This window comes from Penaeus japonicus, unplaced genomic scaffold (genome assembly GCF_977035675.1).
Source record: "Penaeus japonicus unplaced genomic scaffold, GWHDUDI00000001_assembly GWHDUDI00000012, whole genome shotgun sequence".
NCBI classification, from domain to species: domain Eukaryota; kingdom Metazoa; phylum Arthropoda; class Malacostraca; order Decapoda; family Penaeidae; genus Penaeus; species Penaeus japonicus.
The window spans coordinates 653039-665538 of record NW_028234414.1 but is presented as its reverse complement, the minus strand read 5'-3'; the positions used below and the strand labels follow the sequence as shown (position 1 = coordinate 665538).

General features: G+C 37.8%; 2 protein-coding genes across 2 annotated transcripts in view; both read right to left on the bottom strand.

The window, feature by feature from the left end:
• The window catches only part of LOC147470710 (uncharacterized), a 9619-nt gene extending 6952 nt beyond the window's left edge, over positions 1-2667 (bottom strand). The window contains exons 1-3 of the mRNA XM_086542864.1: positions 2504-2667; positions 1461-1531; positions 894-931 (exon numbers count right to left, since the gene is read on the bottom strand). Coding sequence (XP_086398990.1) covers positions 894-931; positions 1461-1531; positions 2504-2667 — 273 coding nt within the window. The remainder of the gene's footprint in view (positions 1-893; positions 932-1460; positions 1532-2503) is intronic.
• Positions 2668-12041: 9374 nt separating this feature from the next.
• LOC147470709 (uncharacterized) overlaps positions 12042-12500 on the bottom strand; it is a 1326-nt gene continuing 867 nt past the window's right edge. The window contains exons 3-4 of the mRNA XM_086542863.1: positions 12362-12500; positions 12042-12136 (exon numbers count right to left, since the gene is read on the bottom strand). The exon at positions 12362-12500 is cut by the window's right edge and continues 5 nt beyond it. Of these exons, the coding sequence (XP_086398989.1) occupies positions 12042-12136; positions 12362-12500 (234 nt within the window). The remainder of the gene's footprint in view (positions 12137-12361) is intronic.

Here is a 12500-nt window from a genome sequence, read left to right as displayed (position 1 = left end):
TGTATTTACACATGAATATTACATATATATATGTGTATATATGTATAATATCTATCTACCTATATATAGATATATATACACAGACAAACAAACAAGGGGATAAGCCTGTCCTGCAATAACGGTAGGTGTCAAAACAAACAAAATTACAACAAATTACAATGTCCGGCACACGGACCAGTCATCTCCATAATCCTAAAAACATGAGCACAGTTAAAATGTAATGTTCAATACTAACAGCGTCTTTGACAATGCATGTATGCATTTCCTTTGATTAGGTGGAGTAAGGAATCACTTGGGCATTAAGCAATTTCAGTGATCTCTCTCTCCCTTTTCACTCTCTCTCTCTCTCCTCTCTCTTTCTCTATCATTCCCTCTCTCTTTCTCTATTTTTCTCTCTCTCTTTCTTCCTTCCTCCCTCTCTCCTTTTCTTTTTTTCTCTCTCTCTTCTTCCTTCCCCCTCTCCTTCTATCTTTTTCATTCTCTCTCTCTCTTTCTTTCTCTTTCATTTTCTCTCTCTCTGTCTTTCAATCCTCTTTGCCCCCTCTTTCTCCCTCCCTCCCTCACTCACTCTCTCTTTCTGCTTCACTCGCTTTACCTCCTTCCCTCCCGCACTCACTCTTTCTCTCTCTCTCTCTCTCTTATTCTCTCTTTCCTCCTGACTCTCTTCCCTCCCTTCCTCACTCAGTCTCTCTCCCTCCTTCCCCCTTTCTCTATGTCTATCTTTCTATCTCTCCCTCCCTCCCCCCCCTCTTTCTCTCTCTCTCTCTCTCTCTCTCTCTCTCTCTCTCTCTCTCTCTCTCTCTCTCACTCTCTCTCTTTCACTCGCCGACATTAGCCATTACTTTTCCCTCTCAACGCTTCTTTATCTCCGTCTACCTTCATGTATTCATTACTTGTATGACCATCATTACATAAGTGTCGAAAAGAGTCGCTTATTTGTATTCATTCTAAAACTCTTTGCCTTAAGCTATTTCAGTGATCTAAGTGATCGAACATATCAGGTAAAAATCATAATATTCGACACAGAATATGAACTTCATTTCCTTCCTAATCCATCATCACCCGGTGGAATGTTGCTGACGTTACACAGGTTCTTGCAATCTTCATGTGAGTGCAGTATTTCCCTTTGTCCATTGATCTTTTTGGCATTAGCATCAGCACTGCATCACTGGCGTGTGAATGCGCGAGCCTGTGTGTAAATCATACGGATTAACACAGTCATCACCGGCAGACTTCGGGAAGAACTGACTTACACGACCATCGGGAAAATAATGCCATATGAATTCAGATTTAGGCCTCCAGAAACATCATGAACAAAATTCTAACATTTACCATATAGCTATAAAGAGGTGATAAAAACCCGTTTAAGTAGTCGAGCTTTTTTTCCGAATAATGTGCGGAAAAAAATACTTTATTTATTTATTTTTAAAGCAAGCACTCGCTTATAGATAACTGTTCACTATGCTTTGATTCTGGATCACCATATAACGTTTGCGTTGTCCCTTGCTCCATGAAATAGGTCCTCTTGCAGCTAGAGAACAAAAGATTTTTCAATTCTCAAAACTATACCTTGTGTTTAGATTCTCTCTTGACACCTGATCTTAAAACTTTGTTTGATACCGCTCAGCTACACGACCCGTCAAAATCGTGTAGCCGAGCGGTATCAACCGTGCCTGTCGATCTTACGGCGCGGGTTCGAGTCCCGGTCAGGGAGGTAAATATTTGTATATATTAAAATGCGTTACTGCATTCTACCATCTTCTCACACATATAACCTTGGTAACTTGATTTGGGACTTGAATTTGTGATTCCGTGGCTGCCGAGCGCCCGCGGGAGATGTTCGTAAAAATTCGCTATCACTGTTCTGATAAGAACACATAGGTAATGTCCATGACATCTCATAAGGCGTCTGGTTGAACATCTCTTTTGACGGGTCGTGTAGCCGAGCGGTATCAACCGTGCCTGTCGATCTTACGGCGCGGGTTCGAGTCCCGGTCAGGGAGGTAAATATTTGTATATATTAAAATGCGTTACTGCATTCTACCATCTTCTCATATATATATATATATATATATATATATATATATATATATATATATATATATATAAACATATATATGTATATACTGTATATATATATATATATGTGTGTGTGTGTGTATGTATGTATGTATGTATATTACATATATATGTATATATAGATAGATAGATAGATATAGATAGATAGATAGATATGTATATGTTTCTGTGTATATATATATATATATGTGTGTGTGTGTGTTTACGTGCACACATATGCAAACATATATTTGGGAACAAATATAGAAGAATTTCAATGCAAGTTGATGAAATCGAGATTATTACCTCTTTGCAAGCAAATAGCAAAAATTAGTTGGTAAGTTTCAGTGCCATCAGTGTAATGTCTATCATCTTGTCGAGACCTAAGGTCGTAACCGGAATTGATTCGAGGTTTAAAAGAGGAGGATCCCTGCAGGAAACCCACAGTGTCCACTTCACACCATCCCGAGGAAGATCTTGGCTCCAGCAGGCACCGTTTCTCCTTTTCACATTTGATCTGAGAAGGTTCGTCAGGGTTGCACGGTGGATTCTCATGGGGAATGGGTCCTTGAGAACATAATTGTGTGTCTTTATCTCTATTTTTTTCATCTTATTGCTGAAAATTTCCTTTCTTAAATGAAAATTTCACATCAATGCTTCCAGGTCAGAGTGCATTTCAATTGCTATCTCATTCATTCGTCTTACCAGCATAAACAATGATCCGAATCTCACTGCTGGTGGTCGGCCTGGTGGCAATGGCGACTTGCGATTGGTCAGCTCGAGGATCTAGCCTGCGCCTCCCCTTCGATATGCAGCAACGACTCCCGGAGGTAGAGCGAATTAAGAAGTATACTAAGAAGGATATATGTCTGTTTACTTGGAAGTAATAAATCAATGGGTTTCATTCAAAGATAAATTAGTCTATTGATCTAATATATATCATACGTAATAGGAAGGTGTTGAGAGATGTGCAAACAATGGCAAATCAACTCCCAGTTGCATAAAGCTGTAATTGTCTCATGTTACACTATTACGTGGGTCTGGAGAACATAACGAATCATAATCATAGTTATCCTTCAACATGTAAACCTTGCTCACGTGATAAAATTATTATTGGAATAATTTTCTAGCAGAGTCTCTAAGTACCTTAGTAACATTTGTGTCGGAGTATGAATGTAGGTCTGTTTACATGGTTACACATTGTCATTTCCTATAAGATGACTCGACGCCTGTATAATATCTAACATGATACTTTGCTTTTTAGAGCAATATCTTTGGCCAATCGTCAGTGAAGACAGAAACCAGTAAGATATATTAATGTTGTTGTTTTTTTGTTTGTTTGTTTGTTTTGTCCAAATGATTCCCCTTTTGAAAGTATAACTATGAGCCTAAACAAGATTGACATGCAATTTCTTCTCAAGATCACTATTACCCAAAGAAAGGAGCGAGCCAGTGCGCGAGGAGGAGCCGGACGAAGTTGTGTGGACGAGCGAGTGCTCGCCTCGGGTGGCGGGCGTTCGGCGTGGTCAGGACGCTCGCCTTCAGTGTGAGCTGGTCGCCCCCACAGGCTCTGTCCTCACGTGGTACAAGAACAACGTCCCACTGCACCGAGAGGTCAACATACGCATAATCGTCACTAATGTTCTTAGATATGTATACATTTATATTTAAACAAACAAAGATATTAACTAGTCAAGTCATATTCCTTAGAAGATATGTATGGGTGATAGCATTTGAGAAATTGTATTAATCTATACTATCAAAAGATTAGGATGATATAGAAATAACGTGCTTTATGTAGGGTGGAAATACTGAGGTGGTATCCACACCTCGAGAGCTTCTGGAAGAGGCGACCAACATGCTGGGTCTGGAGGAGCTGTCTTCGACGGCGTCCACCTCCGCCTCCGTCCTGCAGATCTCCTCCGTCGTGTATTTGGACTGCGTTTCGGACCAGCACCAGGTCTGTTGGTATTGAAAATAGAATCGTCCTAACCTTACTTAAAGTTATATGATTACCAGTACACCTACATTGATACAAATTTCTAATGTAGGCGACATACAAGTTAGAAGTGAAGACTCCACGAAGCCAGAGGTCCTACTCACGTCACTTTACTGTAGTCATCGTAGGTAAGTCCTCTGCTATGTTAATGCACTATTCAGTTACATTTTTTATGCATTACTTTTGCAATATTTGTATTGCAAAACTGAGATACAATATCGCAATGGAAATAACAATTCCATCCCTTGGTGTGAGAACAGGCGACAGCAGTGCAGCTTTGGAGGAAGGTCCTACGTGCCGCCTGGGCGCCCTCGTCAACGCTCTACCTCGCATCTACCAACACTCCCCCGCGGCCATGGGACATGTAGGAGACTCTGTGACGCTGCCTTGCCGAGTGCAGGGCCACAACGTCACTCAGGAATGGTACCTCAATGACGAGGGGATCTCTAATGACGCCAGTTATCAAGTAATTCCAAGATCTCTTTTGAATATTCCACTGTCCAGTATAGCTCAAACATTATGATAATAAACGTCTATAGTGCTATAGTGCTTTTTGTTACTAAAGAGCTTGGTATCGAAAAATGACCTGTCGAATTATCAGTTCATTATATAAACAAGTATTTTATAGTTATATATTGTAGTGTCAAGATTTTTAATTCAGATCTCAGGTAACGGCGACCTGGTGGTGCGGCGGCTGAGTGCACAGGGACGCACTCGATATTCATGCAGAGCAGCCAGCACTCGTTTCTCTGCCCTCAGTGACACTGTCTTCACTGTAGTAAGCCATATGATGCTTGTTTCTGATCTTTGGTGTATAAATCATACATACCTAAGTTTACACATACACACAAATACAATCTGTGTGTGTATAGATAGATATAGATACATTTTAATTATCTATATTGCATAATGCATTTAAATGTACATATAATTGCTGTAATTATCCTCATGTATATATCTATATACATATACATACATATAAACTACGTATGCTATGTGTGAGCATAAATCTGTATTTCCAGGTGGTGACTATGTGATGATCTTCGACTTACCTGACTACCAAGGACCACTTCGAGGCCGACCCATCTGGATTACGTCCATTCTTTATCATCAATGATATGCTGATATCTTTATCAAACGAAGTCTTACAGCTATGTATACCATACAAACCAAGGCGAATGGAGAGAAAGAATAAGGGGAACGCTTAGATTCTTATGTTGTTTATTTCCCCTGCATGAAGTGTGTGATGCAACAGCTCTACTGAAGTTATTGTCTTTCACTTAAAGTTTAAGGTTTATACACTTCCCATCGAGTTTGCAACTCATCTTTCACTCTTTCCTTTGTCCGCTAATCATTGAACAGTTTTTCAGGTACGATTTGACAATCACATCGATAAATACAAAGAGTAATAGTAATGCTATGTGCAATCATAAAATGTTTATCTGAGTAACAAAGGTACCCTCAGATATGAACGGTTTCCTTGAAATAGAAGCGAACTCATGTCTCAGGGAATGGGTTTACAGGCAGATGTGTTTCGTAAGCGATTCAGTGAATTTATCGGTTCATCTACAGAAAAGTAACTACATTTGCTTTATCAAATACATAACTTCACATGATAAAAATCTGAATGGAAAAATAAAATGTATATATATATATATGGTCTGTGGAGCAACACTGGTTCATGTGCAATATTCCTGTAACTATGCCGTTATTCGGATTTCGTGCACATTTGTCTTCATTTTCCTGTCCATTTCACTGTTCCATCAACCCGTCTTTTGCAGCCATTGCAGCATAGCGTTTCCCTCAGAATGACGCATGCAGATGAAAAATGCATAACATATTGCATACAAGAGTCTTTCCGTTTCTCTAATACTTATTACAAGCGTGTGTAATGAGGAAGATCGTGGTACATGGATTATGAGGCTAATGATCAGTTCTTCAATTATATCATAACAGCATTAAGAAAAATAAAATAAAATTGTGAAATATATATTTTTTATTCTTTCCCAAATCGACCAGAAACTTCTAAGAAAACGTCAATATTATATGTGTTATATGTGTGTGTGTGTGTGAGTGTGAGTGTGTGTATGTGTGTGTATTACCCCTAACTGTAGGTAGAGAGGGAAAAGAAGGGAAAAGAAATGAAGAACAGGAAGAAATCGCCGCGGAGACCACGGCAAAATAACATGTCCGGAGAGGCCACTATGTGTGGCCTGACCAGTATCTCGCGGCTGTCATCGCCGGCGCTGACACCTCAGCAATGACAACATAGGCCAGGAGAGGTCATTTTTTGGCCTGACCGTGATTATAAACAAGTAAAAACCACTTGAGTAAAGAACAAGACCCTTGTTCTATAGACACACTTGTAGTCTAGACACACACACGACAGTCAAGGTGTAGACACCATCGTGACGACACGTAGTAATTGGGAGAGTCGACTAGTTCCGCTAAGTGTATGTATAATCGCTATTACTAAATTGACAGTGTATAAGTGATATATTAATCTTTATAGATGTATGGATTACAATGCAACCTGCCAGGATGGAACCAGTGATTGTATTGTTCTTAAGCTTCAAGTACTTTATTCATTGTGACAATGTACTTGTTTACAGGTTTTGACCGCTTTCAATAAATTAGAGAGTGAGTTCTACACTGTGGTATCAGTCGTCCTCATATTGACCCATCAAATACCTCGGCAATAATGTGGGTGTATGTATATGATATGTATATATATATATATATATATATATATATATATATATATATATATATATATATATATCACAATACACACACACACTCACACTCACACTCACACTCACACTCACACACACACACACACACACACACACACACACACACACACACACACACATATATATATATATATATATATATATATATATATATATATATATATATGAATAATTTAAATTACAACAAAGTATGTTTCATTTTTTTCTGTTATTAAATTGAAAATTTCTTCTACAGAGGGAAACTGTAGTGGTGCCTTCTGACTGCAGAGCAATAGTAACGTCTGTAGCTCATGAGTCTCCTCTTGCCGGCCATTTTTCACATCGCAAGACCTTGAGAAGGATAACAGATCATTTTTATTGGCCAGGTATGGGATGTGATGTGCGGGATTTTTGTCGGTCTTGTGATAAATGCCAAAGAATTTCACACAAAGGGAGAGTAAAACCCGTTCCCCTTAAGCCAATGCCTATAATGACGGAGCCTTTTTCTCGTGTTGCCATAGATATAGTGGGTCCACTAAGTCCTCCTTCTGATAATGGTCACAAGTATATTCTAACCCTTATAGACTTTGCCACAGGCTTCCCTGAAGCAATTCCCTTGAGAGAGATCGACTCAGTATCTGTCGCGGAAGCGTCATTAGTAATATTTTCCAGGGTAGGTATCCCCAGAGAAATTCTTTCTGACAGAGGCACACTGTTCACTTCACAATTAATGGGTGAACTTCACAAATTATTGGGTATCAAACCTCTTTTCACTACTCCATATCACCCCAGTGGAAATGGTAGGGTTGAAAGGTTTCATTGTACACTGAAAGCCTCGCTTCGAAAATTGTGTGTGGACAAACCAAGGGATTGGCACCGGTATCTTATTCCTACTTTATTTGCCCTCAGAGAAATTCCGAGTGACAGAACAGGATTTTCTGCCTTCGAACTCCTGTATGGTCGTGCTGTTCGAGGTCCTCTAACAGTGTTGAGATATCTGTGGGAGGACAAGAGCATCAAAGATGACGAGAGATCTTTCTTCCAGTATGTGATAGAGCTCAGGGATAAGCTTGAGGAGTGTGCGAAGATAGCAGCTCGTAATGCTGACATCAGCTCCACAAGGTATAGATCTTATTTTGATATTAAGTCCCAAGATCGTTCTTTTAATCCAGGTGACGAAGTGTTGGTACTCTTGCCGGATACTGCTAATAAACTTCTGATGACTTGGAGTGGTCCACATATCGTGATGGAGAGGAGGAATAAGGTCAACTATTTGATAAAGGAAAATGGACAGCCCAAACTTTATCATGCAAATCTTCTAAAAAGGTATCACAGACGAGCTAACGTTTCTCTGGCACAGGTAATAGACGAAGTCGAATATCCACATAGCTGTCCAGGTATGCTTGATGTTGCTCAGTCATGTGTGGTCGATGTAGAAAGTGATGAGTATCCTGTTACACCTGATGGTAGAGAAGATTCCTTACGATCTAATGACATTTCATGTGCGGAAATTAGTTCAGAACTATCCCAAGATCAGCAGTGTGACATCCATAATCTGATAAAAGATTTTTCAGATGTGTTTTCGGAAACTCCAGGTTGTACATCTCTTATTGAGCATGACATCACCCTCAATACTACCGAGCGCCTGAAGCCTAAGATATATCCTATACCCCTTCATCTGCAATCACCTTTTGAGGAAGAGGTAGATCAACTACATAAGCAAGGAATCATTAGGTTATCATCGTCTCCTCATCGTTCCCCCGTGGTAATGGTACGGAAATCCGATGGTACGTATCGAATGGCTATAGATTATAGAAGCCTTAACTCTGTCACAGCTTTTCATGCTGAACCCGCCTGTAAAATATAAGATGATCTCCATAAGTTTAATGGAGCTGTATATTTCTCCGAGCTAGACTTGACAAAGGCTTATTATCAGATTCCACTCTCTGAAAGATCTAAGCCCCTGACAGCTTTTCCAACACACAAAGGTTTAATGGAGTTCTGCAGGCTACCATTCGGGTTGGTAACTGCTTGTGCTACCTATGTTAGACTTATGAGGCTCATTCTAGTAGGATTACCAAATGTAGCATTTTATTTTGATAACATTTTCATTTATGCTAAAGAATGGAATCTTCATCTAGAAGCTATTGTCTCAGTACTTGAACGTCTACGAGATCACAACTTGACAGTTCGACCCTCAAAATGTCGGTTTGGGTTTAATGAAATAAGATATTTAGGTTTTGTGATAGATGGTAAACATCTGAAACCCCAATGTGACAAAATAGATGCTCTGATGCAAATTCCAACACCCACTACTAGGAAGACACTTCGATCTTTCCTTGGTATGATTTCTTTCTATCGTATGTTCATTCCTCAGGCATCCGAACTAACGGCTCCATTATCCGATCTATTACGTAAGAACGTACGGGAACCTTTGTTGTGGACGAGTGAACTGGCTGAAAGGTTTGAGAAGTTGAAGTCGATATTGTGTCAGTTTCCTGTTCTCAAATTACCTGATTCTAACATACCCTTCATACTCCGAACAGACGCTTTTGATTGTGGACTTGGTGCTGTACTGCTCCAATACTTAGATGATTCTCCATTCCCGGTGGCTTACGCAAGTAGAAAATTATTAGATCGTGAGAGAAAGTACTCTATGATTGAACGTGAGTGTCTGGCTATCCTATTTTGTGTTCAAAGGTTTGAATATTACCTAAAAGGAAAAGAATTTATCCTAGAAGTAGATCACAAGCCACTAGTGTATATGAATACAGCGAAATCTTCTAATGATAGACTGGTAAGATGGGCCTTGTGTTTGCAGTCCTTCAGATTCAGAATAGTTCATATTGCAGGGACTGATAACGTAGGTGCTGATCTCTTGAGCAGGTCAGGTAAATGACTCTGATATTAATGGTATATAGCCTAGCTATATACTTGTTGGGGGAGTTGTGTGAATAATTTCAATTACAACAAAGTATGTTTCATTTTTTTCTGTTATTAAATTGAAAATTTCTTCTACAGAGGAAAACTGTACGAATACATTCCAAAACTAAGGTTCGGGCGAGCTGTCTGAATCCTCAGGTCGATTCACTCGACTTTTTCGACTCGTCCCGCTTACAGGTGGAAAAGGGGGCGTGGCGGCAGATCGCTCGTAAGCACCAGGGAAGGCACACCTTACTGCAGCTGAGGGCCGAGTTACGGGGCGTGGTGTCTTTTCGTTCTTTCTGATTGGCATAAATATGGTGTAAGCGATTTGTAATTGTTATTGTTTTATTGGCTAGGACTTTCAGCGTTGTTAGAAGTTCCTGCGTTGTTAGAAACTTCCAGCGTTGTTAGAAACGAACCGGCCTTGGTTCTCGGTGAATATTTTTATTTTTATTTATCTTTTGTAGGAAATTTCAGCGTTGTTTAGGAGTATGCGGTTCGGTAGGGTTTCAGCGTTGTTAGATATCTTGTCGTAATTTTAAGGTTTACCTCGTTTCAGGTGACAATATTATTGATAATTTAGTTAATTTATCTTGGAACTTGTTTGAAAGAAAGGGTTAAGTTTTGGTGACGGTGATTAATGTTCATCCATATCTATTTTATTTGATAATTATTACTTGATTATTTTGATTGAAATAAACAAATATTTAATGTTCACCGGTGTTTATCTCAAACCCTCAGAACTGAAGACATCCTTTGATTACTAAAAGAAACTAATTATTCACAATATATATATATATATATATATATATATATATATATATATATATATATATATAATCACAAACACACACACACGAAAACACACACACACACTCATATATATATATATATATATATATATATATATATATATATATATATATATATGTATATATATATATATCACAAAACACACACATATATATATGAATATATATATATATACATAATATACATATATATATATATATATATATATATATACATAATATATATATGATATATATAAGTATAAATATTTGTATATACATGTGTTTTTTGTGTATATATATATGTATATGCATATGTATATATATATCACAAAACGCACACACAGACATACATGTATATATATATATATATATATATATATATATATATATATATATACATATATATATATATATATATATATATATGTACATATATGGTGTAAGCGATTTGTTTATGTATGTATGTATTTCATATATATGTATATATATATATATATATATATATATATATATATATATATATATATACAAATATACATTTATATACATATATATTACTGAATTAATGATACCTAAAGGATTATTTTCTATAGCTGTGGAAAATTACGACTATAGAAATTAAAATATTGACGTTTTCTTAGAAGTTTCTGGTCGATTTGGGAAAGAAATAAAATCTATATTTTACAAATTTATTCTATTTTTCTTAATGCTGTTATGATATAACTGAAGAACTGATCATTAGCCATCATTAGCCTCATAATCCATGTACCACGATATTCCTCATTACACACGCTTGTAATAAGTATTAGAGAAACGGAAAGACTCTTGTATGCAATATGTTATGCATTTTTCATCTGCATGCGTCATTCTGAGGGAAACGCTATGCTGCAATGGCTGCAAAAGACGGGTTGATGGAACAGTGAAATGGACAGGAAAATGAAGACAAATGTGCACGAAATCCAAATAACGGCATAGTTACAGGAATATTGCACATGAACCAGTGTTGCTCCACAGACCATATATATAAATACATTTTATTTTTCCATTCAGATTTTTATCATGTGAAGTTATGTATTTGATAAAGCAAATGTAGTTACTTTTCTGTAGATGAACTGATAAATTCACTGAATCGCTTACGAAACACACCTGCCTGTAAACCCATTCCCTGAGACATGAGTTCGCTTCTATTTCAAGGAAACCGTTCATATCTGTTATTATGATTGCACATAGCATTACTCTTACTCTTTGTATTTATCGATGTGATTGTCAAATCGTACCAGAAATAATGTTCAATGATTAGCGGACAAAGGAAATAGTGAAAGATGAGTTGCAAACTCGATGGGAAGTGTATAAACCTTAAACTTTAAGTGAAAGACAATAACTTCAGTAGAGCTGTTGCATCACACACTTCATGCAGGGGAAATAAACAACATAAGAATCTAAGCGTTCCCCTTAAGCTTTCTCTCCATTCGCCTTGGTTTGTATGGTACACATAGCTGTAAGACTTCGTTTGATAAAGATATCAGCATATCATTGATGATAAAGAATGGACGTAATCCAGATGGGTCGGCCTCGAAGTGGTCCTTGGTAGTCAGGTAAGTCGAAGATCATCACATAGTCACCACCTGGAAATACAGATTTATGCTCACACATAGCATACGTAGTTTATATATATGTATATGTATATAGATATATACATATGAGGATAATTACAGCAATTATACTCACACACGGGTATGTACATATAAATGCTTTATGCAATATAGATAAGTAAATATATCTATATCTATATATACACACACAGATTGTATTTGTGTGTATGTGTAAACTTAGGTATGTATGATTTATACACCAAAGATCAGAAACAAGCATCATATGGCTTACTACAGTGAAGACAGTGTCACTGAGGGCAGAGAAACGAGTGCTGGCTGCTCTGCATGAATATCGAGTGCGTCCCTGTGCACTCAGCCGCCGCACCACCAGGTCGCC